Genomic DNA, 26,793 nt, shown 5'->3' on the forward strand with positions numbered 1-26,793 from the left:
AAGTTTGATCCCCAGTACCAAAAAAAAAAAAAAAAAAAAAGAATTATATTAACCCCATCTTAGGATTCCTGTAAAGAATATAGGAGCTAATATATCCAAAACACTTCAAATAGCTGGCAGAGAGTAAGTGTTTAGTTAACATGATGCTCTAGTCATCTTCCTTTTTTAAACATAAACTTATTCCTCTATTTGCATTATAAAAAATAAAAAATAAATAAAAAAGAACCAATTTGGGCGGGGATTTAGCTCAGTGGCGCCATGCCCACCTCACAAGCCCAAGGTCCTGAGTTCGATTCCTGGTACCAGAAAAAAAAAAAAGAACCATCTTGCTGGGCATGGTGGCACACACCGGTGGGAGGCTGAGGCAGTACTGCCAGGAGTTCAAGGCCAGCCTGAGCAACATAGTGAGACCCTGCCTCAAAAAACCAAACCAACTTTAGCATTGGGGATGTGGCTCAGAGGTACAGTACTTGCCTAATGTGTGAGGGCCTAGGTTCAATCCCCAGCACCACAAAAAAGAAAAGAATTAATGCATAGTGATTTCTGTTCTCTTACGCATATTCTTATATGTACTGGCAACTGAATCAGGCAAGGACACGTTGTATTGTCCCTTCAAATATCCCACTGTAGTCCCTCCAAATCATCAAGTGGTTTTCCTATTGAATGATACTGAATGTGTCTCATGTACAAGTGGTTGGTTTTGGGTTTGCTCTTTTCTATTGGATCTTGGGGTTTTTCTTTGCTTGCTCCTATGTTTGCTCAACTACAGTAAAACCAGGCACAGATAAAAAGAATAGCGCTCTGAAACAAAGGGGCTGGCCCAAATTGGTACCAGTATGACACTTTAATAGACTGCAACATAAAAAAAGATCTAAATAGGGGAAAAACACTAGAATGTATACCCCACACATTTTATGACATATAATGCTGAGTTTTCTTATTTTTCTTTTCTTGTGGTAAAATGTGACTTTCAGATTAAAATGACCTTTTCCTTGGAAGTTTTGTTTTAACATGGGTTAAAAGGTTTGGAGAGAACTATAATTCTGAGAGATTTGCAAGTCTCAATAGTAATCTCATTCACATGCTTTTAAAGCAGGCTACAGTTTAAGAATTTATTAGTTATGGGTTGGGCATTTAGTTCAGTGGCACCGCGCCTGCCTGGCAAGCACAAGGTCCTGAGTTTCATCCCTGGTACCAAAAAAAAAAAGAAAAGAATTTATTAGTTATGAAAATTGTGTATGTTTGTTTATGTGCATATACTAAGAAAATACATGCCTCTAAAAAATAAATTTTAAAAATATAATTTTTATTTTATTTTATTTTGTTTTGGTACCAGGGATCGAACTCGGGTCCTTGCACTTGCACAGCAGGCAGTGAAACCACTGAGCTAAATCCCCGGCCCTAAAAAACATAATTTTTTAAAAAGTGATTTTTATAATCAATTTCAAAGCTCAGTTTTAGTACTACCAAAGCTGTTTTATTTGTGCTTAAAGAACAAAGCAGTTGAATGGAATCCCAGGGGGGTTAAAGATAAAAATTGCAAGCCAGTTCTGTAACAACTCATTCATTTCATCCTAAAACTCAGTATTTTGAAGATTTTAAGGATTATACTCTTTCTTCTGACATTGTAATCTACTATTCAGATACTGTCAGTGTAAAACATAAAGACAGAAGCTGAGCTATATATTGTAGTATAAGTGGAAATCAGGAATGATATACAGCAGAACAGCAAATTTGTAAGCACAAAATCATTTACAGATTTATACTGATTTTTTCCAAAAAGCATCAAATATATAAATAAATACATTAATAAAATACTTACTTGTCTCCAGGAAGGTTATACAGATTAACAAGGCCCTTAAGGTGCTTAGAAAATTCATCAAAATTTTTTTCCCTATAGGAATTACAGAAAGAAGAAAAATACAAGCAATTACTACCCAATCTTACAAAGAATTTGCCAGAAATCATATAAAACTGATTTTGATAGTCTAACTTTCCCCCCAATATTTTTGGCATCAATCAAGGCTAGTAAAAGAAAAGAAAATAATTTCCTTTATCTTTCTGCTCGTTTTTCTAGAGGTGGTAATAAAGCACTATAAAAGTCAAAAGGAAGCAGCAAGTCAAAAGACCTGAAAAGTCATACACTAGTTACCACCTCAATAATGAAACAGTTTAAATGAATCACTTTCCTTTCCTATTAATATGTAACTCAAGGACGGGGGCTTTAGCTCAGTGGTGCCACCGCCTGCCCCGCAAGCACAAGGTCCTGAATTGGATCCCTGGTACCAAAAAAAAAGTGACTCAGACTGCAAGTCAATAGAAAATAAAAATTTTAAGCATGGTGGCACACTTCTGTAATTTCAGCACTTGTGAGGCTGAGCGAGGACAACTGGACCACAAAGTGAGGTGTCTCAAAAAAACCAAACAAATAAACGAATAAATAAATGAATAAATGAATGAATGAATGAATGAATGAATAAATAAATAAATAAGGCAAGCCAGGTGTGGTGGTGCATGTCTGTAATCCCAACACTCTGGGATGATAAGGCAAGAAGATTACAATTTGGGAGTCCAGCCAGAACAATTTAGTAAGATTATTGTTTCAAAATAAAAAATAAAAAAAGGGTTGGGGATATAGCTCAGTGCAAAGGCCATGGGCTGAATTCTCAGTACAACAGTTAATCAAATTTTAATAAAGAATTTTTTAATTGCGTAGGTACTAATGAGGCATCCATAAGTAAGGAACCTAGAACATTTGCAGATATATGGCAACCTAAAAGCAGGGGAATGGTGATGGAGGAAGAAATCACATATTCCAAGACACTCCTATGACCAAATCTGTCCTAAGAAAAAGAAACTACTAGCAAGGGCTCAGATTCTTCACTGAATGAGCTTTGGACATTTACAAATACAGTACATTTGAACAATCCTCTTTTTTCAGACTCAAAGGGGGAAAAAAGACCTCTAGAAAATTAAACCGCCATGACAATGCCAGCTACTGTATCAGTCATGCTATGACTATTTCTCAAATATTCACAGCCCATAGTGCTATGACAGTAAAAGAAAAAAAGAGCAGCAGCAAAATATATTCCCTAGTCACTATTACCATCCATAGCAGGTGAATGAAAATACCAGGCAGAGGGTAACTAACATTCATTCTGAGGCTCCCTTCATCAGCAGGCTTACAAATTAACCGCAGAAGACCACCAGTTCATAAATCAGTATGCCACCTACTCCAGATGAGAACTATAGATGTTGGCTCCTTCTGGAGTGTTCTGGTATACACCTTAGGAGACTTACTCATTCGGTCAAATCAGGGAAGGTTACCTAATTATGTTGCATTACAATTTTTTAAAAATTGGTTCCAATTGGGTTATTGGCTTAAACACATTAAACTGATGACTGAGCAGGCTGAGTGTAAAACTTATTTCCTCAATGTTAACACTCTAAGTTATCCCCAGGTGGCATCTGAGCATTTCACTATATTTACAACAAAACTGACATAATGATTTTCTTAAATTCCCAGAAAGTCTTAAAGCTTGGTTTAAATTTAAGCAGAGAAATTTCCATTCATTTTAAAGGGAAAAGACAAGTCAGTAGAAAAAGCAACCAACTAATAAAAAAGGCTGTATTCAAGCCTGTTACTTTTACTGTGACAGATTATCATCTATGTACCTTAAATGTAACACAATTTTTCTCAAACTGAAGCAAAAACTTTGTTTTCTTGGTACTGATTCATTTTTCTCAAGCCTTCTCTTGATTCAATGCTGAGGTTCTATTTATTTTTGTTCCATACATAATTCCTGAGGCTAGATCAATTCTCAGCAGGGGTGATTTGGTGATTTTTGTCCCCCACTACATGTGACAATATCTGGAGACATTTTTATTTATATTTTATTTATTTATATCAAAGTAAACTTTTTCAGGGGGGGTGCTAGGAATGGAACTCAGGGCCTTCTTTATGCCACAAAAGAACTCTATCATTGAGCTATATCCCTAACCCCTGGAGATATATTTGAGTGTCACAACTGAAGGAATACTACTAGCAACTAGAGGAGAGAGGGAAGGAATGCTGTTGAACATCATATAATGCCCCAGGTAGCCTCTGAGAGCGGAATTTTCCAAATCAAACTGTCAGTACTCCTGAGGTTGATCAAGTACTCCTGGATTAGATCAAGTGGGGTTAAAATTCATGCTAATTCAATTCAGTGAATAGATACAAAATGAACAATTTTGCTCAAAAAAAATTAGTTTCTGAGAAATATACAGTAATTTTTTTTTTAATATACAGTAATTTCTGTAGACTCCCAAATCCTGGAAGATTGCCAGGCATGGTGGCACACACCTGTAATCCCAGCACTTGGGAGGCTGTGACAGGAGAATCACTGCCAGTTCGAGGCCAGCCTGGGCTACACAGTGAGTTCAAGGCCAGCCTGAGCTATATAGCAAGACGCTGTCTCAAAAAATAGAACAAAACAAAACACAAAGAAACAAACACCCTAGATATAAATAATAGCAGTAGCACATGCCTATAGTCCTAGCTACTCAGGAGGCTGAGACAAGATACTTTGAGCCCAGAAGTTAAGAGTAGTCTGGGCAACATTGCATGACCCTACCTCAAAAAATAAAACAAAACAAAACAACAAAACAGGATTATCTAACAATATCAAGGAATATAAATGTTATTTGCTCACCTTAACTGCTGGACAAGCTCTGGACAGCTCTGAAATCAAAGAAATTATGTTAAAATATTAAATTACACGAATACCTTTGAAGACATCAACAGTTTTTCTCTTTCAATAATAGCACATGCTTTGTAATAAAAACATTAGAGCTACAGAAGGCCCTTATATTAAGATATAAGAAGCATCTTCTTCCTACTTGGTGAATCATGGGGTTGGGGTGTGAAATTAAAAATCAAAATATAGGAATAGTTTATAAAGAAATCAACTTTTAGTAGCTTGTTAAAACATCAGGAACTCTCTTTATTGCCATCCCTGGAATCTATATTGAACTCAGTGATTACATACATTTTATATTCATCCCTATTACAGGATTTTTTCAGATGATTTGTTCTTCTTGATTGTAATCTCTTTGAGGATGGGAATTGTGAGATCTATTTCTGTATCCCTAGCACCTATTGTTCAACTGCGGCTCATGTTTGTTGATATGAAATGGAAAGGGTCCTCTGGTGTTTCCACTTTGCAAAGCCCTTGGATGGTATCAGAGATGGACCAAGTTACTCCAAATTACATTTTAAAGACAACAATGTAGCCCACCACATCATCCCTACAGTGGCTCATGAAAAAACCTATACCCAAGCTATTTGAACCCCAACAATTCATTTTTAAATTATGTTCCTAAATAAACCCCACAGATTCCAGTGAAATATCAACAACACATACCACAGGATTCTCCCCATGGTGAGCCACTTTTACATCACAAAGCTGTCCTGCAGGATCTAACTGCACTTCCACATAGAACATATCTGACGTGATGTAACATTCAGTGCCACTGGCACTGAGATGAGAGCCCAGTCTAGCAGGAACAAATCAAAACAAAAATTAATAGAAGACACATAAATAAAGCCACCCAAAGTTAACACTAAGTGAAACATTTCTGCCTACAGATGAGACTACATACCCATTCTGTCTTGCTATTGACTCCAAACGATCAGTCATTGCTGGTAAAGATGTTACTGTGAAAAAATTAAACACAAGAAATCACAAAAATTGTTCTAAATACAAAGATTGTTCTAAATGGTATTCTTCAAAGACACAGCTGTATTACGGAGTATATCCTATCTTCCTAAGCCATAAGCATGTTAAATGTTCAAATACTTTAATCTGTGCCAGATTTACTGGTAAGGTTTGCCCAGCATGCTTAAGGCCTGAAATTCAAATCCCAGCTCCACAAGAAAAACAAAACAACAAACCCCCAAGAAAAACAAAAACAAAAAAATCCTTAATGTTCACAGCATTATTTACAATGGTTAAAAAACAGAACCATCCCAAGTGTCCATCAACAGATGAATTAGATAAAATGCAGTGTATACACAGTGGAATATTATTCAACTTTAAAAAGTAAAGAAATTCTGAGTAGGTGAACAACAAAGATCTACCTTGAAGACATTATGCTACGTGAAATAAACTAGTCATGGACAAATATTGATTCCATCATATGAGTTATACAGAGTAGTTAAGATCATAAAGACAGAAAGTAGACTGGTGCTTGCCAGGGTCTGGGGGAAAGGAAGTGGGATACTATTGTTTAAAGGATACAGAGGGCCGGGGATTTAGCTCAGCGGTTCCACTGCCTGCCTTGCAAGCACAAGGACCTGAGTTCAATCCCCAGTACCAAAAAACCCCACAAAAAACAAAAAACAAAAAACTAAAGGATACAGAGTGTCAATTCCCCTTCCCCCTGTACTGGGGATCAAACTCAGGACCTCGTGCTTGTCAGGCAGGTGCAGCGCCACTCAAGAGTGTCAGTTTTGAAGATGAAAAAAGTTCTGGAGATGAATGATGGTGATGGTTACAGAAAAATGTGAATGCAGGGCCAGGTATTTAGCTCAGTGGTTCTGCCACCTGCCTCACAAGCACAAGGTCCTGAGTTCGATCCAAGGTAGTAAAAAAAAAATACTGAATGTAGCCATGGCACATGCCTATAATCCCAGCGCTCAGGAGGCTGAGTTCAAGGCCAGCCTGAACTACATTGGTAATGCACTAAATGCCACTGAATTATTTAATTAAAAATGATTAAAAAGGTAAATTTTGTTATGTATATTTTATCACAATTAAAAAGAAAAGAAAAAACTCAGCTGAATCGGTTCATTTGTGGTAGGTTAAAGTAAAATTTGTGTATATGTATGTGTGTGAATTTACATGGTGCTGGGGATCCAACCTAGGGCCTTTTATGTGTTAAGCACACACTCTATAACTGAGCTACATCAGACCACTAAAATATCTTTTCACTTTCATTTTCCCCCAAAATTAAAATCAGTCATTATAAAGATAATTAACCAAACTCATGACTTAAATGAATGCTTTTTCCTGAAAAAAATTTGGGGGGTGGAGGGTTTTGACAGGGTCTCACTATGCAGTCCAAGCTGGCCTCAAACTTGAGGTAATCCTTCTGCCTCTGCCTCCCCAGTGCTGGGATTACAAGTGTGTGCCACCATGCCTGGCTAGCTTTCCTGAAAATTTTGTCCATAAACATTGTAAAAAAATTTTAGAGTTGAAATGTCCATCTTCTTAGTTAATTAAAATAGAATATGTGGGGGCCAGGGATTTAGTTCAGTGGTTCCTCCGCCTGCCTCGTCACAAGTGAGAGGACCCGAGTTCGATCCCCGGTACCCAAAAAAAAAGGGTTGGGGATTTAGCTCAGTGGTGCCGTCGCCTGCCTCGAAAGCACAAGGTCCTGAATTTGACCCCCGGTACCACACACAAAAAAAACAAAAACCAAAAAAGAATATGTGGGCAGGCATTGTAGTGCACACCTGTAATTCCAGAACTCAGAGAGGCTAAAGTAGGAGGATTGCTGTGAGTTCAAGGCCAGGCTGAACTACATAGCCTGACCCTTTCTCTCTCTGTCTCTGTCTCTGTCTCTCTCTTACACACACAAACACACACACACACACACACATACACACACACACACCTGTCAAGAAAGAAAAAGAATTTCTTATTCTTCATTATTTATATTCTATCAACCTCTAAAATAGCATAAAAATAAATGTGTCAAAAGTTCAAGAAAGACCTCACTTCACCTTCATAAATGAAAACAAGAGCTACTTTAGTATAGAAAGTTAGCCTACTTTAATTTACATTTCAAGTATAAGTATAAAACAGTCCTTCTTAGATCAACATAAGATCAATATATTTCAAAGGTATTTACAAACCTTTAAGAGCCTTCTGCAATGTCTCCAAACAGCTGACCAAATGTTGATGGCCTCCAGAACTCATCACAACCCTTTTCTCCTGTATCAAGTGAGAAAACATTGGAAGTAAAAATGAACCAAGCCAACAATGCTTTGGATAAATATATATGCTATCCTAGTAGTAGTAGTTCAGGATAGTCTATACATTATATCATCTGAAGATTCATCTGTTACTCTGTCCATCCATCTGAAGGAAAATAAGTTCGTATCTATGATGGCAGAAAAAGATTAGGAAGAATATAATAAATGAACCCAGGTGTGGCAGTGCACACCTTTAATTCCAGCACTCAGGAGGCTAAAGCAGGAAGACTGCCACAAGCCTGAAGCCAACCTGGGCTACATAGTAAATTCAAGACCAGGCTAAGCTACATATCAAGACCTTGTCTCAAAAAAACAAATAAACAAACAAACAAAGAATCAAATGTAATAGACAACATCTACTTCCTACAGAAGTCACTATATCCTAAGATTTAGACATTTAATGGAGGCAGCTCAGAAGATTTAGGAATTCCCAAATATAGATACTTCTCCTTTAATGACAGTTCTCTTCATGTGGCTAGGCTGTTAAATGAATTGGTTGCTAAATGATGAATTGTATATAGTATATATGTTATGATATTCAGAGCAAAAAAATGGTGAAAGGAAATTCCAACTTCATGAGTTTGCTTTTTTTGCCTAATTCTTACATGCAGTACTGTACAACAGAACATAAAACTACAGGACTATACTATACAGTACAATCAGCAAAAATTACAGTACTGAATAAACAAGGTGTACTGTACAAAGTTATGTGGCTCTATAAACAAGATATACAGAACTGTACCAAAAAAAAAAAAAAAAAGACAGGTCATAAATCTGAACAGCCTGCCTTGGTCTTAAGACTAAACCATCATTAAATAGAAACATAACAAAGTGATCTGCAGGTAATCTGAGAAATGTAACCCAATTTTAGTCAAACTCTTACAGAATATGTAGTTCAGAAAAAGGACTCCCAAGAGCAAAAATTCTACATAGTTTTTCTAACTCTATCCAGAGAAATTTCTCTCTGCAACACATTCCAGTATCCAGAAATGTGAACAGTTTTGATTTTTTTGGGGGGGGGGTACCGGGGATCGAACTCGGGTCCTTGCACTTGTGCAGCAGGCGGCAAAACCACTGAGCTAAATCCCCGGCCCTGTGAACAGTTTTTTAGTCCAAGGATAGTGTTTCAGGTTTTTCCATGCCCTAAATAAAGCTCTAATTCCACTCTCACAGAACAAACATCTGATTTATTAATAATCTGCATTCCCTTGCACCTTAAATAAAAAAGCAGATTTTTTTTTTTTGGTACCAGGGATCGAACTTGGGTCCTTGTGTTTGCGAGGAAGGTGGCAGAACCACTGAGGTAAATCCCCGGCTCAAATACAGATTTTCTTTGCAATGAAAACCACATTTAGGGCCGGGGATTTGCTCAGTGGTTCCTCCACCTGGCCCTGCAAGCACAAGGACCCGAGTTTGATTCCCAGTACAAGAAAGAAAGAAAGAAAGAAAGAAAGAAAGAAAGAAAGAAAGAAAGAAAGAAAGAAAGAAAGAAAACAAACCAGATTTAGAAAGTAGAAAGATAAGGCCCCTGTTGTTAATTAATAAAGCATGTGGATTTACATGTTCACCTACTGGGATTTGGTTAGTATGCAGGTTTTTTTTTTTAGTATGCAGGTGTTTTTTTTAAAAAAAAAAATCTTTAAAGTCTTTATGTATCAATAAATAGAGAGCCAAGGATTTAGCTCAGTAGTTTTGCCACCTGCTGTGCAACCGCAAGGACCTGAGTTTGATCCCTGGTACCAAAAAACAACAAAAAAAGATTTTTCTTTTTCTTTCTTTTCTGTTTTCAGAGTTGGGAACTGAACCCAGGGCCTTGTACACACTATGCAAGCGCTCTACACTGAGCCACATCTTCAGGCCCAAAATTAGGTTTCTGAATTTGCAAAACTAGTAAGTACACAACAGAAGACATGGTGACCAAAACAAGATACTGGTTACTCAAGAAATCGGGGGCCTTAATAGCTACCTGGAGTCATTCTATCTCATGACGTCTCTGACAATATCATTTATAAAGCATATTTCAAAGGAGAACAGAGTTGCCTTGGTATATTAAATGACATCTGAATTTCCAGAATGGAAAAACTGCCATTCATTTATTTTTAGATCCTGTTTTAAAATTTTGGAAACAGTCTTACTATGTAATTCAAGCTGCCCCGAACTCACTATGTTGGCTCAGTCTGCCTTGAATTCACAGTGATCCTGCTGCTTCAATCTCCTGAGTGCCGGGATCACAGGCAAGCACCACCACACCTGGCAACATTTTTTAAAAAATACCTTCTTTAGCCAGGGATTTAGCTCAGTGGTGGTGTGCCTGCCTCACAAGGGCAAGGTCCTGATTTCGATCCCCAGTACCAAAAAATACCTTCTTTATAGACAAACCAAGGTGTGAAGATACATATGCATTTGCAGGATTTATAATTACAGAAATCTTTTAGTAATATGACATTTTGAAATTTACTACCTCATTTGTTTCTTAGAACAAAATTGTGGAAAACCAAACTGACATTATGACTTCAGAGAAATTACATAATTTGTCCAATGTAACACAGGTAGTAAGTACTGGAATTAAGCCTAAAATACAAGAGGTTTTGTTTTGCTTTTCTGCAATACTGGGAAATGAAATCCAGGGCCTTGAACAGGTTCGGCCAGTGCTCTAGCACTAAGCCATTCCCCCACCCTGAAATACTGATTTGTTGACAGCCAATTCAATTCCTCTGGCATTGCTATATATGATCATTTTAAGCATTAATAAATCCACTACATGCAAGGACCCGAGTTCGATCCCCAGTACTAAAAAATAAATAAATAAAATAAATCTACTACACTGAACTGACCAGAACCAAAGTCAAGTTTGGTAGAGAGGACAGAATATCATTACTAAATATAACATATACACAGAAGCCTCGTGTGGTGGTGCACACCTGTAATCCAGCACTCAGGAGGCTGAGTCAGGAAGAGCAGTGAGTTCTGGGCTATGCAATGAGTTCAAGGCCAGCCTTAATTACACAATGAGACCCTGTCTCAAAAAACAAAAATAAAAACCACATACACAGCAAAGTTACCGTACCATAAGTGAAGCAATTACAAAGTGAACATACCCATATAACCATTGTCTACGTCAAAACAAAGGAGAAAGGGGGCTGGGGGAGCACTTACCTAGCACGTACAAGGCCCTGAGGTGGATCCCTAGCACCAAAACCAAAACAAAACAAAACAACAAAAAAAGCAAGCTTTCCTTTGGACCATCACTGGAATCACACATGAACATGAACTCTTAATATCCATTTCATTTTTTTTTTTTTTTTTGGTTCGGGGATCGAACTCAGGACCTTGCGCTTGCGAGGCAGGGACCGGAACCACTGAGCTAAATCCCTGGCCCTCCAGTTCATTTTTTTCTGGTATCCGAATTTGAATTCAGGACCATGTGCTTGCCAGGCAGGTGTGGTGCCAGTGAGGTACACCCTGGCCCCAGAACATCCAGTTCTTAAAGTGGCCAACAAAACTACCCTTGCCTTCCACTTAACTAGCTGAAAGATCCTCACACTGGTGACTGATTTAGTAAGAAATACAGTAGAAAAAGGGGTTATTAGTGAACAGGTGAAAACAGAGTATTAAGAATGAATGCCCCCCTCAAAAAAGAATGAATTAATCCAGTTTCACATGGTGGCGCAAGCCTGTAATCCCAGAACTCAGGAGGCTGAGGCAGGCAGATCACTGTGGGTTTGAGGACAGCCTGGGTTCGAGTTCACAGTGAGTTCACCTGAATTCCAGTACTCTGAGAGGTGAAGCAGGAGGATTTTAAGTTTGAGCCCAGCCTACTCAACTTAAGTGAGACACTCTCAAAATAAAAAAAAAGGCTTGAGATATAGCTCAGTGCAAAGGCCCTGGGTTCAGTGCTCAGTGCTATACCACCAAAGAAGAATAAATCAAACATTCTCGTAGTACTCTATAGGCACAATAAAGGTATATTAGAATGGAGCATGTGGGCCGGGAATTTAGCTCAGTGGTTTGGCCGCCTGCTGTGCAAGCGCAAGGACCCGAGTTCAATCCTTGGTACCACAAAAAGAAAAAATCAGTGTTTGTTAGAATGGAGCTTGACAGAAGTGAAGAAAGTCCCCTTACACCAGTCTATCAAACATATCCCTCAGTTTTTTTTTTTCCCCTATAGAAGGAAGCCAAGGCCTCATGCATTCCAGGTAAGTGCTCTACCATTGAGTTACTACATATTCCTGCCCCTTAATATATTTCCCAGAACCTCTTCCTGAAGCATACTGATGTCTTCAAAAAGCAAACAAAAAAATCAATATACTCTAATATAGCTTTATAAATAAATGCAGTAAGAATCTCCATATCTGTAGATTCTCCACTTTTGGATTTAACCAACAATCAATCAAAAATATTCAGAAAGAAAAACTGCTTTATATTAAACACGAACAGACTTTTTTTCTTCTCATTCTCTAAACAATATAGAATAACAAATTTTTTCTTTTTTGGTACTGGGGATTGAACTCGGACCTTGCGCTTTCAGAGGCAGGCAGCAGAACCACTGAGCTAAATCTCCAGCCCCAGGATAACAAATATTTACATAGTATTTACATTACAGTAAGTATAAGTAGTCTACAGATGATTTAAAATGTACAGGTGGATGTTTGCTGGTTATAGTAAATATAATACCATTTAATATAAGACACTTTAGCATCTATAAATTTTGGTATCCATGAGGAGTTCTGGAACCCCAGGGATTATCATGCACACATGTATACCTCCTTTCTCGACAGACACCGGATACTGAGTATTCAGGAGTCTGATGATAAATAAAACTGAGACATACTATTATAACTATTTGAGCAAGTCCATATGGGGAGCTTAGCTTGTTAAAGTAACTATCCAAGCACAACACTTTACCCACTTCCCCACAATCCTCACCATGACTTGCCGCACAAGCTTAATGGTTTCACTCCAAGGTCGATTTTGGTTAAATTTTACATGGAGCCTTTCCAAGAGGGAACTCATCTTACTCAGCTTTTCCGACTCTACAAAATAAAACATGAAACATCATTAGAAACTCTCATTAAGACCTTCCACAATTTTTCTTGCAAACAAAACCTACATATTTCATCTCAAGAATTCAGTAAAAATATTTTTCTGGATCAAGGTATGTTAAATGCATGTACAAAAATATGGCAATTATACCTGATATTCTGTAAAATTAATATCCACTAGTAAAATATACACACCACAAAAATATTTTTGTGCATTTTATTTTGTTCTGTTTTTAAGACAAGGTCTCAACATAAGCTGAGGTTGGCTTCAAATGCAGTATGTAGCCTAGATGGCTCTGAACTCAGGTTTCTCCTACTTTAGCCTCCACAGTGCTGGAATTACAGTTGTGTGTCACCATCCCCCACTTTATTTTTCTGCATTATTTACACCAAAACATATAGATTTAAAAATTTATTATGTTATTTATTTTTGTTTTTAAGGGATAGAATTAGGGTTTTTAAGAGACAGGGTATTATGTTGGCCAGGCTGGCCTTGAATTCCTAGGTTCAAGCAATCCTCCTGCCTCACCCTTCCAAGTAGTTGGGGTTTCAAGCGTGCAATACTGCACCTGGCTTAGAAGTCATTTTTTTTGGTACTGGGTTTTGAACTTGGGACCTTGTGCTTGCAATGCAGGCGCTGGAACCACTGAGCTAAATCCCCGGTCCTAGAAGACATTTTTAATTGCAAACACATACACAGGAGTCTGCTGTAAGGGATACCACAGAACAGGATTGTCTTCTGTTCAAAATTTTTATGAGGAAAAAAAATTTCTAATCATGTTGATTTACACAAAATTCCTCGCATGGTAGATTTAGAACATACATTTGAACACATTCTTACTATGATTAATTTTCAATATGAAAGTACTGACTTCCTACTGGGCATGGTGCCACATGAATTGAAACCTAGCACTCAGGAAGTCAAGGCAGGAGGATCATGAGTTCAAGGCCAGCCTAGAATGTATAGCCAGACCCAGTCTCTAAAAAAAAAAAAAAAATACTGACTTCAATTTTTTGTCATAATTTTGAGAGATGAATTTATGGTCAAAGCAGTTTCTATGTGACATTCGTATTTTTCGTATTTGAATTCTAACTAAAGAGACCAGTAACTAAAAAACAAGTTTCCTCCCAAGCCCTCCATCCTTCCTCTAATAGCTTAACTGCCTCATACGAGCAAAGAGACTATTGGAGATGAATAAACACATATTATGCCTGAGGTGACATCTATGAGGAGGTGAGCATAAGTTAATGTGAAAACAACCATCATAACACAAAATGAGAGATACTGCCTATGAATACCTAAAGGAGGAAAATTTCAAATTAGTTGCAGGAACAATGCAGAAAAAGACAGCTAATGTTGGATATCGAAAGATGAACAGGTCCGTCAATTAGAGTTAAGAGAATGAGAAGAATTGAATCAAAATTCAAACTCTTTCCTTTGATGCCTTCATTTTCTGGAAAATTGTTTTAGAGCCCACTTTAGCCAGTGTATAGTTCTGGAAAGATTTCTGTCAATTCTCACTTTAAAGCTATTAATTTCAGCACAATTACAAGGGCTGGGGTTACAACAGTGAACAAACTAGACAAAAACTCCCAAGTGTGGAATGGAGGCTTCCACTTCACACTTGTCACCTTCTTTTTATTTTGGTACCAGATCGAACTCGGGTCCCTTGTGCTTGTGCAGCAAGCACCGAAACCACTGAGCTAAATCCCCAGCCCTAACTTGTTATCTTCTTAACCCAAGAAGTAAACCTTTCTTCCTCCTCTCCGTCAAAACACAGCCCTTCTTTTTCTTGATAAGCCTGCTGATAAAAACCTTCACATAAACCTAAAACCAAACTTTTTCCCACAACTATTACGTGACAGAGATTTTATAAACCTAAGGAAGGATTCCCTATCTACAACGCTCAGAGTAAAGTAGAAAATAAGAGCAAACAATTAACAATAAAGTGAGCTATGTTAAGAGAAGTATGCCCAAAACACTAAGAACTATTTAAATGGGAGTGTGGAAATTTGGAGAATTAGAGTAAAGTTCCTCTGGAAGTTGTTTTTCAGCATTCCTCAGTTCTGCTACAGAAACAGTAAAATTCTGCACATCTTTGAAATACACAGTAGCTCATTATCTGAGCACTCTAGGGAACTGCCAGCTTTATCTTAAGGACCTATTCATTCCACTCACACCGGAACATTCTCCAGGACCTTTGCACATCGTTCTGTGTTACTGGTTTTATGCCATTATTCAGACGTCTCTTCTGGAACGAAGGGTAACCAGGGTTTGGATTCACTTGCCTGGTCTCCCACCACTTTGGGCCAAAAGTGTCCCGAAGCTCAACCGATCGTCCCTAGTTGTGAAGGAAACCTTCGATGAAGTTGGGATCCACCATCATCACTCAAAGTCGGGGCTCTATCATTCCCAAGACACGATCAGAATTTAAAACACACAGAGTCCAACTCCTGGACTCCGAGCCCTCTGGAAAGTGACACTCACGGGGCGTCGGCCGCCACCTCCTCTCCCAGATTGGCTCCCCCGGTTGTGTCCCGCCTCCTCCTTCCCCCCTCAGTCACTCACCCTCGGTTTCCCCCTGAGCCTTCATCCTGACGGTGGTGAGGGCCTGAGGCCACCCCACGAGGATAAGCCTTTCCCCACCCTCAAGAGGGGAACCAGGTTGGCTTGAGCTCCCGGGACGCAGGGCACCCGTAGTCCCCACTCTTCCCGGGAAGGCTCAGTCTGAGGTCCCCGGCGGCAAGAAGAGAAAGGTGCTCGCGGCCGTCGCCATCTTCCCCAACGGAACTTCCCAAAGATCGCGAGATTAACCATGATCCTGAGAGAGAGAGAGAAAGAGAAAAAGAGGGCAAGTCGAAAATATCTCGCGAGAATTGGTTATTGGGTTTCCTCTTGAGATTTCTTCCCACCCAGCCTTCCTTTCACCCGGGTTGTCGCAGGCCTCGCGCTCTGGGTATTGAACTTGCGAGCAGGTAGAGTTCCTCTCCTCTGCGAAAACCGGCATTTTCATTTAGGGAATTAAACAGATTGCAAATTAAAAACTCTATTTCTTTATGGAAATACTAGTTTATCAGAGAATACTGGTATCAGGAATGTTTTATCAAAGGTAGTACATTGTGGCTGGTGGTGTCGTACAGTGATAGAATGCGTGCTTAGCATGCCCAAGGTCCTGGGTTTGATACCCCAGCACTGCAAATACTGATGATGATGATGATGATGATGATGATGATGATGATGATGATGATGATGCAAGTTTTTCCTGAGATGCTACCTGCAATAGTTATAAAAAAGTCATAAAAAAGATACTGGTGCTACCTTACACGACATTCAAAGACAGTTTGAAACACTTAATTACCACTTTCTAATTTTTTAAACATTATAAATACTTGAGCAATTACATTTTGGAAGATCTGGAGAATTTGAATTATTTGAATTGAGGTAAGCTTACTTGAGGTAGTCAACGCACCTGATGATATTAATTATATTTTCATCATTGATTGTATCCTCTTTTGTAATTCTGGTGAAAACAAGCGTTTAATTTGTTCTCTACCCTGCAAATCACAAAGACTGTAGCTATTTGCCTCTCTGTGTCAGTAAATCCTCACAGAGAAATTCGGAGCAATGTTGAGAAGTTTATGACTGCTGTTACTGAAAAACCAGACAAATACAACAGTGCTAGCAATGGGTAAAAGTTCATAATGTAACTAGGACCACTTTTATTTTTATGTATTTATTTGGTTGGTTGGTTGGTTGAGACAAGGTCTCACTGTGTGTAATCCAGGCTGGTCTTGAACTCATGATCCTCCTGCCTCTGCCTCCCAAAGTACTGGAATTACAGGCATGCACCACCACACCTGGCTCACTTAAAATTTTTATTTTATTTTATTAGTACACATTAGGTTGCTTATTTTTTCAAATGTTCTTCTATACAAATCCTTGAAAATAATTATTGTTGAAAAGTTGGATTTTACCTACTTTGCTGCAAGAAGTTTAAGCAGTAAATTTAAACTGGTTCAGATTTTTCCCACTTTTCAAAAATGCTATTCAAGGGCCAGGGATTTAGCTCAGTGGCACCATGCCTGCCTCACAAGCACAAGGTCCTGAGTTCAATCCCCTGTACCAAAAAATGCTATTTAAACTAGATGTGACACATGCCTCTAATCCCAGCACTGGGGAGGCAGGAGGATCACAATAACTTCAAGGCCAGCCTGGGCTACATAACACCTTGTCAAAAACAAAAACAAAAAAACCTGCTATTCAAACATTCTCCAAAGCCTCCTGGACATCTAGATAGATAACTGCAATTCTGGTGACCAGGAACAGGAATAAAGATTTAGTAAGAAGAAATCTTTGGGAATGTTTGGGAACATATTTACTGCCACAGAGATTATCTATACCATGCCCCTTGGAAACAGAATGCAATTTTTTTTTTTCTTTTTTTTTTTTTGAGTACTGGGGATCAAACTCGGGACCTTCCACTTGTGAGGCAGGTGACAGAACCACTGAGCTAAATCCCCGGCCCCAGAATGCAAATTTTTTTTTTTTGTTCCTCTTATCCTTATTCTTCATTTTTTTTTTTGGTACCGCGGATCGGGATTGAATTCAGGTCCTTGCACTTGTGAGGCAGGCAGTGGAACCACTGAGCTAAATCCCCAGCCCTCTCTTATCCTCATTCTTAGAGTCACTACCAGTGAGTTTCTTAGGGCAGAAATTTCCTAAAATACCTGGGCATAGTAGATAAATATTTTACTGGCCAAAACACCTTACAAGACCCAACTCTTCTCCTCTTGCCAATGCCCAGACATACTGGCCCTTTTTCATTTGTAGGGAATCCCCACGTTCCTTCTCTGGAGATCCTTCAACAGACCTTTTTAACTGCTAAGAGTTCCTCCGCTCAATTGCCCAGGCCAGCCTTAACCTTGCAGTCCTCCTGCTTCAGCTTCCCAAGAAGCTAGGTTTATAGACATGTGCGACCGCTCCGCGCCTGGAAGAGAAGCCTTCTACTCAGTTCTCAGTTTTTCCTTCCTCTAGACAAGAGAAGCAAAATCTCTGAAACCTCTGTCTTGAAGTCTTCTGTTAAATTATTTCAGGAAGCAGAGGTTTTTTTTGTTTTGTGGTGTTGGGGATTCAACTCAGTGCCTCATGCACAGTAGCCAAACATTTTACCACTGAACTATTCCTAGCCCTGTTAAATGATTTCAAACTCCACTGTGTGGAGGAGGAGGGGTACTAGGGATTGAACCCAGGATCTTGTAACTGAGCTACATCCCTATTTCTTTTTATTTTTCATTTTAAGATAAAGTCTTGCTGGGGATGGTAGTGCACACCTCTAATCCCAGCACTCAGGAGGCTGAGGCAGGATAGTTCCTGTGAGTTGGAATCCAGCCTGGGCTACATAGTTTAAGCCCAGCCTGAACTACATCCCAAGACTTTGTCTAAGAAACAAACAAGATAAAAACCAAATCCCAAAGTTGCCCAGACTGGGCTCAAACTTCGGATCCTCCTGCCTCAGCATCCTAGAGTACTGGGATTATAGGTTCATGCCACCCCCTCCTAGCTATTTCATACCTCTTAGTAGCATCCTTACCACCAGAATTAAGTGTGTGATGGTTTGTTTAATACCTGACTCCCTGGCTAGTCTGTTAGGGGAGCTGTGCTAGGTCTCTTTCACTTCTCTCTCTCCAGTGTTGCACACAAGCCAGACATTTATGAAGAACTCAGTACTTACTGTTTGAGTACAGCCATAGGGTAACCATGAGTGAACACTGAGTTAAATCTGAATTTCATACAACCGAATATTTTTAGTATAAAAGTATGCCCCAGATATTGTGTAACATAAGTATTATATAATGTAAATCTGGCAACCCCTCATATTGAAGTACAGAGAGCATTTATCCTAACAAGAATTTTTTGTTTGGTTTTGTTTTTTGAGCCAGCGCCTCACTATGTAGTTCAGGCTGGCCTTGAACTCACTGTAGCCCACGCTGGCCCCAAACTCACAGTGATCCTCCTGCCTCAGTCTCCTGCGTGCTGGGATTACAGGCATTTGCCATCATGCCTGGCTCCAAACAATTTTCAATGAACATTCAAATTGTACAAAAGTAAACAAACCAAATTTTGGTTACAAGACAGAATGAGAAATTATTTCTCACTAAAAAAGGCAGGTAAAAGGATGGCATTGAAAAATTGGTCCCCCTCCACCCAAAAAAAAAAAAGAAAAGAAAAGAAAAATTGGTCCCAGGGCCAAGGATGTAGCTCAGTGGCAACCCGCCTGCCTGGCAAGCACAAGGTCCTGAGTTTGATCCCCAGCACTGCAAAAAAAAAAATGGGCCGGGGATTTAGCTCAGTGGTGCTGCCACCTGCCTCAAAAGCACAAGGTCCTGAGTTCAATCCCTGATACCAGAAAAAAAAAAGTATTCCAGGAGTATGGAGGAGCCAGCTTCATATATGGCCAAAATGGGGATTAATGACTAAATGACTAAACTTTGACAGCCCTCTTTAAATCCAAAGTCTAGCTGAGCTTGGTGGCATATCCCTGTACTTCCAGCACTCAGGAGGCTGAGGCAGGAGGATCATCGTGAATTTGAGGCATCTGGGCTACATGAGTTCAAAGCCAGCCTGAACTACATATAGAGCTGCTGTCTCAAAAAAAAAAAAAAGCAAAACAAAATTTAATAAACTAACAAATTGTGGGGGAAGTATTGTGACTGTGGTTATATTTTTTTCTGTGCACAACTACATAGAAACTTTCTGACCTGTTTTGGAGGATTCTAGGGAAAGTACTGCCATTACTGAGGTGTCTTGGAGGTTATGCAAATAATGCAAGTGAAATGGTTTGGAATTACTGAGTTGAATGTTTTTCTGAAGAGAGAAGCAACCCTCAGTTTAGAAAAGCAGTATTCCCACCAGTCATTGGTCAATACATGAAGTTTACAATAGGTTTTATATTGGGCCAGGATTTAGCTCAGTGGCACCACGCCTGTCTTGCAAACACAAGATCCTGAGTTCGATCCTGGTACCAAAAAAAAAAAAAAAGGTTTTGTATTTTAAAAATGTGGAAAAATTGGGTATGGTGTCTCATGCCTGTAATCCCAGCACTCTGGGAAACTGAGGCAGGAGGATAATGAGTTGGAGACCAGCCTGGGCAACTTAGTGAGGCCTTGTCTCAGAAAAAGAAAGAGAGAAGGAGAGAAAGCAAGCAAGCAAGCAAGCAAGGAAACAAACAAAATTGGACACAACCTGAAATTTTCTAGAGTAGAATTTTATCCACCAAAAAAAAAACCAGGAGTGTAGTATATCGTTTATAGACTACTGGGTTAGGGTTAAGAAGATAGCTGTCCCTGTTCCTGTGATTTCTTCTACTTATGTAGATGAGGTAAAATCCAACTGCTTGTGTCATTTTCAGCCTTTATTAGATGCAGGTAATAATAGTCATACTAGCCAGATGTGGTGGTATATGCCTATAATGCCAACACTTTGGGAGGCTGAGGCAGGAGGATTACAAGTTCAAACCCACCCTGGGCAATTTAGTGATCTGGCAAGACCTTGTCTTTTTTTTTTTGGTACCGGGGATTGAACTCAGGACCTTGTGGTTGCGAGGCAGGCGGCAGCATCACTGAGCTAAATCCCCAGCCCAAGACCTTGTCTCAAAATAAAAAATAATAAAAGGAGACTGAATACACACCTGCCATCCTAGCACCCAGGAAGTAGAGGCAGGAGAATCACTGAGCGTTCAGGCCAGGCTACATAGTGAGTTCAAAACCAGCCTGAACTACATAGTAAGACCTTGTCTCAATGAATGAATGAATGAATGAATGAATGGCTGGGGATGTAGCTCAGTATGAAGGCCTGGGTTAAATCTCCAGTACCGTGAGAAATAATAATACCCATCATGGCTACCTCACAAGTTTATTTGTTCAACTGATATTTATTGACAGGTTTAAAAGTGTTATATGGAGGGCCAGGGATTTAGCACAGTGGTTCTGGCTAAAAAGAGTTACATGGAAAATTGAAAAACATTATAGAAATTCAAGCTATAACTTCAGAGATTCAGACCAAAAAAAAAGAAAAGGCTTCACTGAAATGTTGAGCATAGTGGCCCATAACTGTATTTCCCAGTTACTTGGGAAGCTAAGGCAGGAGAACTCCTTGAGCCCAGGAATTCAAGGCCAGCATGGACAGCACAGCAAGACTTTGTCTCTTAATAAAACAAACAAAAAGAATGTTTCATTCATTCATTAGTGGTCTGTAGTCTTGTTTCAAGAGACAGTACAAGATAATTAAAGTTTCTACTGCTGCTTCATCTCAGGGACCAATTTTGTTTTTCCAGATTTATTCATTCATTTTAAAAAATAAATTTTATTTTATTTTTGAGCCAGGGATTTAGCTCAGTGGTTCTGCTGCCTGCCTCACAAGCACAGTGTCCTGAGTTCAATCCCCCGTACCAAAAAACAAACTGAAATAAATTTTATTTTATTTTATCTAATTTCCCTCAACCCTCCCCCATATACAAAAACTTTGTTTCCATTTTTTCCTTCAACATTCATTTTTATTAGGAGACAAGATCTCACTGTATTGTCAAGATTGGCTTCAAAGTTGCAATCCTCCTGCTTCAGCCTCCCTAGTAGCTAGGACTACACCAAAGGAATGTGTCTCCATCTGCAGCGCTTCCACAGTGTGACACATCATCCTGATGGCTCTGCCATTTTCACTTTCCCATTTTACTGTGGGAGCACCCTGATCAAAATCTTTATCTCACTTAAAAGATAGGGAAAAATCAGTGTGAATTTTGATGAATGTAGACCAATCCTTAAGGGGTGGGGGTGTCAGTCCCTCCATCTAAATGGGGCCTGTGTGTCTTGTGCCATTTACTGTCCTAGACAAAGTAAGTGACAGGCTGGGGATTTGGCTCAGTGATTCCACCACCTGCCTCGAAAGTGCAAGGTCCCAAGTTCAATCTCTGGTACCAAAAAAAAAAAAAAAAGAAAGAAAACGTCAGTGAGAAATTCAGGCCCTCCAACAGCAGCTAAAGGAGTTTTGCACCTAAATTCCAGACCTTAATTCTACCCTTCTTTCTTACTTTTCCTTGATAGTATTTACTTCCACAGGAGATTAAAAAGGTGTCACAAGGACTGGGGATGTGGCTCAGTGTTGGGACACTTGCCTAGCATGATCAAAGTCTTAGGTCCAACCCCCAGGATGAAAAAAACCCCAGCTTGCATGAAAAATGTTCTTTTTACAGCAGGTGAGGGGGTGGGGGTGACTCACGCCTGTAATTCCAGCACTTGGGAGGCTGAGGCAGGACTGCTGTGAGTTCAAAGCCAGCCTGAACTACATAGTAAAAACCTGTCTCCCCCAACCCACCCCAATAGGTCTTTTTAATTTACCACCAAGATTTATGGAGTCAAACATTTAGGTAACATTTTTGGCACTCGTGAGCAAAAACAAGGATATTTTCAGAAAGAAATTTGAGACTGGATTCTTCTACTTTCATTCAGACTGTTTTCTTGTCTTTAATTTACTAACTGATCTCATTTTTGCCTATATAAATCTTATTACTCTTCCTGGCCCTTACTCTTCTGCCCCTCCCCACTGGGAATTGAACCCAGGACCTTTGCACTGATACATTCCCAGCCCTTTGTTTTGTTTTGTTTTGTTTGTTGTGAGACAAGATCTTGTTAAATCCTTAAATTGTTCCCAGAGTGCTATAATTACAAATGTGCACCAGGGTTCTATATCATTCCTATGGCATATATTTTGTATATTATGGTATGAATATACTATTGCTATTCTACTTGAAAGCCTACTTAAGTACCAGGGATCAAACTCACGAACTTGCACTTGTGAGGCAGGTGCGGTGCCACTGAGCTAAATCCCCAGCCCTTAGGGGGATACTATTACATTAGGAGGAGAGCCTAGATCCTGCCACAAGTGCTCTACCACTGAGCTACATCCCTAACCCTCACATATAAAAAAAATTTTTTTTCAGACAGGGTCTCACTATGTAGTTCAGGCTGGATTTGAACTCACTACCTATAGCCCAGGCTGCCCTCTTTTGAACTCATGGCGATCCTCCTGCCTCAGCCTCCAGAGTGCTGGGATTACAGGCCATGTAGCACCACAACAGCTGCCTCATAGAACAACACCCCCCACCCCCGCCACCACCACCACCACCAGAGATCAAGCTCAGGACCTTGCGCTTGCCAGGCAGGCACAATGCTGCTGAGCCACATCCCCGGCCTTTTTTTTTTTGGTATTGGGGATCGAACTTGGGGCCTTGCGCTTGTGAGGCAGGTGGTGGAACCACTGAGCAAAATCCCCAGCCCCCTCACATATAAATTTATTGGAAAGAATGAAGAAACTTGGAGTGGGCATGGTGGCACACACCTGTAATCCTAGCACTGAAGAGAGGGTGAGACAAGAGGATTGCCAAGTTCAAGTCCCACCTTACCAAGGACAATTTACCAAGACCCTGTCTCAAAATTTAAAAAATAAAATAAATAGGGCTGGGGCTGTAGTTAAGTGGTAGGGAGCCCTTGGGTTCAATTCGCCAGTACTAAATAAATATTAAGCTTAGGCAAGGTGCTTCTGTGTGCCTTTGGTTTCTTCTTTACAGAAACCTATTTCAGAGAGCTGTGAAGACTGAATGGGTTAGTTTTGTTTTTGTTTGTTTCCTTTGGGTGTTTTGGGGAAAGGATTTCATTGTGCACTTCAGGCTGGCCTTGAAGGCACTCTGGAGCCCAGGCTGTTGTAGATCCTGTGATCCTCTTGCCTCACGTCCCCGGAAGTGTTGGGATTGCAGGCATCCGCAGGGGTGGAATGGTTTTACTTGCATGAAAGAGTTTTGAAAAGTAAAGAATGAGAGGCTAAATGTAAGATAGTATTTTTTTCTTGTTCATAATTACAATCTTTTACGTGACGATAAAAGGCTAAATTACCCGTTAAAAGCCATGGGACCATTTCAAAGGGAAAGGCGCTCTCAGGTTCTTAGATCTGAAGAGTGAAGAGAGGTAGGGACTCACAATGGAAAAGCTCATGCTGTAGTATCACACTTGAGTTTAAATCTCAGCTGACCTACTAGCAGGACTATAACTGTGTTACCCTACCGAAATTGTTCATCTCTGCGTCTGGGGTTCCTTATCTGTAAAACTGGCATGAGGCTGTAGTGTCCTGTCGGGTAGCTATGATTAGGCATAACGGATCCAATATGCCTGGCACAGTCTACACCCTAAAAATGGGGAGTATTGTTTAGATATTAAAGGACCTTAGGTTGTAACGTCTCTACATTGAATTCACCCTTTGCCCTGTTAAAAAATCCTTATCCTACTAGTTAAAAGCTTTCTTATATGAACTATGCTAAAATGCGTTTGCACTGGAACTTGGCAGGTAGGAATATTTGTTCAATTAGTTCAGTAAGGTTTAGGTTTAAGAGGGTTTTTGTTTGTTTAAATTTTGGCTAGCTTCTTTTCAATAAAGCTTTCCTCAACTAGGGAAGCAGGAATCTTATCGCGAGATTTTGGCGGAGCGCGTTTCTTGTGCCTGCCCTGTTCTCGCGTTGTTTGATCCAATAGTAGGGAAAGGTGAAAGGGGAGCTCAAAATATCGCGAGAGTCTAGGGGACTCTCGCGATGTTTTCTGCGCTTGCCCCTCCCCCCTCCAAGTGCCGTTTCGGTTTAATCTAGTGTGTGACTGAGTGTGTGAGGGAGCGAATGTGTGTGTGAGGTATTGAGGTGAGGCCGAGGCTAGAAAAGGGGGCTCCCTCAGGAGCGAAGGACAAAGGGGGCGTGAGTCACCTAGGCCGCAGGACCCCGACGACAGGAAGCTGCCCTGAACCGGGCCACCGGGAAGGAGAAGGGCCCTCGCAGCCCTCACAGGGCCCCAGAGCCGGAGTCTGCCCCGCAGCCCAGGGCCGCTGGCTTTCTACTTCGAGTTCCAGGCAGCCGGGCCTGAGGAGTGGCTCGGCGGGGCGTGGGGAAGGACGTGGTCTCGCAACTCCGCCGTGAGGAACTCTGGTCTACCTCGCCCCATCTCCCCCCACCTCATGTAGGAGGGCGCCGAGGCGGCGGGAGGGGGAGGAGCCCGGCCGCGAGTCCCTTCCCTCCCAGCCCCTAAGAGGGGCGCTCGGGGGGCGTGGAGTTGGGCCGGGGGTGGGAAGGGCGGCTTCCTGCGGCGCCGGGGAACTTTTCCCCGTCTTCGGGGCCGGGGCGAAGGTAATGCCCAATTCCGAGAGACATGGGAGCAAGAAGGACGCGAGTGGAGGAGCTTCTGGAACTTCGCAGCCGTCCTCGGGAGGTGGCAGCTCCAACAGCAGAGAGCGTCACCGCTTGGTGTCGAAGCACAAGCGGCACAAGTCCAAGCACTCCAAAGACATAGGCTTGGTGACCCCAGAAGCACCATCGTTGGGCACAGTTATCAAACCTTTGGTGGAGTACGATGACATCAGCTCTGATTCAGACACCTTCTCTGACGACATGGCCTTCAAATTAGACAGGAGGGAGAACGATGAACGTCGTGGAACTGATCGAAGTGACCGCCTGCACAAACATCGTCACCACCAGCACAGACGTTCCCGGGACTTGCTAAAAACTAAACCGACCGAAAAAGAAAAGAACCAAGAAGTCCCCAGCAAGTCGGCAACGATGAAAGACCGGACATCGGGAAGTTCCAAGCGTTCAAATGAGGAGAATGATGACTATGGGAAGGCGCAGCTGTCTAAAAGCAGCAGCAGGGAGTCGAGGTCATCCAAACTCCATAAGGAGAAGGCTCGGAAGGAACGGGAGCTGAAGTCTGGACACAAGGACCGGAGTAAAAGTCATCGGAAAAAGGAAACACCCAAAAGTTACAAAACCATGGACAGCCCAAAACGGAGATCCAGAAGTCCCCACAGGAAATGGTCAGACAGCTCCAAACAAGATGACAGCCCCTCAGGCGCTTCTTATGGCCAAGATTATGACCTTAGTCCCCCAAGGTCTCACACCTCTAGCAATTACGACTCCTACAAGAAGAGTCCTGGAAGTACCTCAAGAAGGCAGTCGATCAGCCCACTTTACAAGGAGCCTTCTGCCTACCAGTCCAGCACCCGGTCGCCCAGCCCCTACAGTAGACGACAGAGGTCTGTGAGTCCCTATAGTCGGAGACGGTCCTCGAGCTATGAAAGGAGCGGCTCTTACAGCGGGAGATCACCCAGTCCTTACGGTCGAAGGCGATCCAGCAGTCCATTCCTGAGCAAGCGGTCTCTGAGTCGGAGTCCACTCCCCAGGTAAGCTGTCTGTCTCGTAGGGTGGGTTGTGGGGGACTGGTAGTTATGATAACATTTTAAGTCACCAGTGTTGATCATTGTGTAGGACACTTCGCTGCTGCCTAGTATTCAAGTAGGTGAATCTGGTCTTAACCCAGAATTTTAGAAGTAAAGATTTCACTTGGCTCCACCAGCTAAAGGTAGGTACTCCCATTGTCAGAAATGGGAGCTTCAGTTGTAAGCTTCTGTGTGAGAAAAAACATGCTTCTGTCTAATTAGTGCATGGTGTTGCTCTAGTTCCCACAGTTCGTCTAGCAATTTCTGTTGCTTTAGCTTAAATTTTTACAAATCACCTTGATATTAGTACTTAACTTTACTGGACCTGATTGGAGACTTGAGAAATTCCTAATTTTCATTTGTAGTATTATCTTGGTACCCTTTGCCAGGTCATCCTACCATTTGTGCTGTCTGCTGAGTGCCCAAAGCTGTAA

At 40.8% G+C, this 26,793-nt stretch overlaps 2 protein-coding genes across 17 annotated transcripts in view; one reads left to right on the forward strand and one right to left on the reverse strand.

The window, feature by feature from the left end:
* Med1 (mediator complex subunit 1) overlaps positions 1-15,871 on the reverse strand; it is a 33,589-nt gene extending 17,718 nt beyond the window's left edge. For 2 of the 5 annotated variants that reach the window (XM_004859508.4, XM_087202165.1), the window contains exons 1-7: positions 15,632-15,870; positions 12,947-13,053; positions 7,901-7,979; positions 5,644-5,698; positions 5,406-5,538; positions 4,695-4,723; positions 1,823-1,894 (exon numbers count right to left, since the gene is read on the reverse strand). In XM_004859508.4, coding sequence (XP_004859565.1) covers positions 1,823-1,894; positions 4,695-4,723; positions 5,406-5,538; positions 5,644-5,698; positions 7,901-7,979; positions 12,947-13,053; positions 15,632-15,656 — 500 coding nt within the window. In that variant the 5' untranslated portion in view covers positions 15,657-15,870. Of the gene's footprint in view, positions 1-1,822; positions 1,895-4,694; positions 4,724-5,405; positions 5,539-5,643; positions 5,699-7,900; positions 7,980-12,946; positions 13,054-15,351; positions 15,560-15,631 lie in introns of those variants that run through there. The other 3 variants (XM_004859507.4, XM_021239908.2, XM_021239909.2) reach the window with 3 other exon arrangements.
* A 193-nt stretch (positions 15,872-16,064) lies between these two features.
* Cdk12 (cyclin dependent kinase 12) overlaps positions 16,065-26,793 on the forward strand; it is an 81,649-nt gene continuing 70,920 nt past the window's right edge. For 10 of the 12 annotated variants that reach the window (XR_002387579.2, XR_002387581.2, XR_002387585.2 and 7 more), the window contains exon 1: positions 16,068-26,323. Coding sequence is in view for 3 of the 12 variants with exons in the window: in XM_004859501.3 (XP_004859558.1) it covers positions 25,278-26,323 (1,046 nt within the window). In the remaining 9 variants the exon portion in view is untranslated. Of the gene's footprint in view, positions 26,324-26,793 lie in introns of all 12 variants that reach the window. The other 2 variants (XM_021239910.2, XR_002387586.2) reach the window with 2 other exon arrangements.

This window comes from Heterocephalus glaber, unplaced genomic scaffold (genome assembly GCF_053883595.1).
Source record: "Heterocephalus glaber isolate CG9 unplaced genomic scaffold, H.glaber_assembly_v1.0 deba00001773, whole genome shotgun sequence".
In the NCBI taxonomy this organism is placed as follows: domain Eukaryota; kingdom Metazoa; phylum Chordata; class Mammalia; order Rodentia; family Bathyergidae; genus Heterocephalus; species Heterocephalus glaber.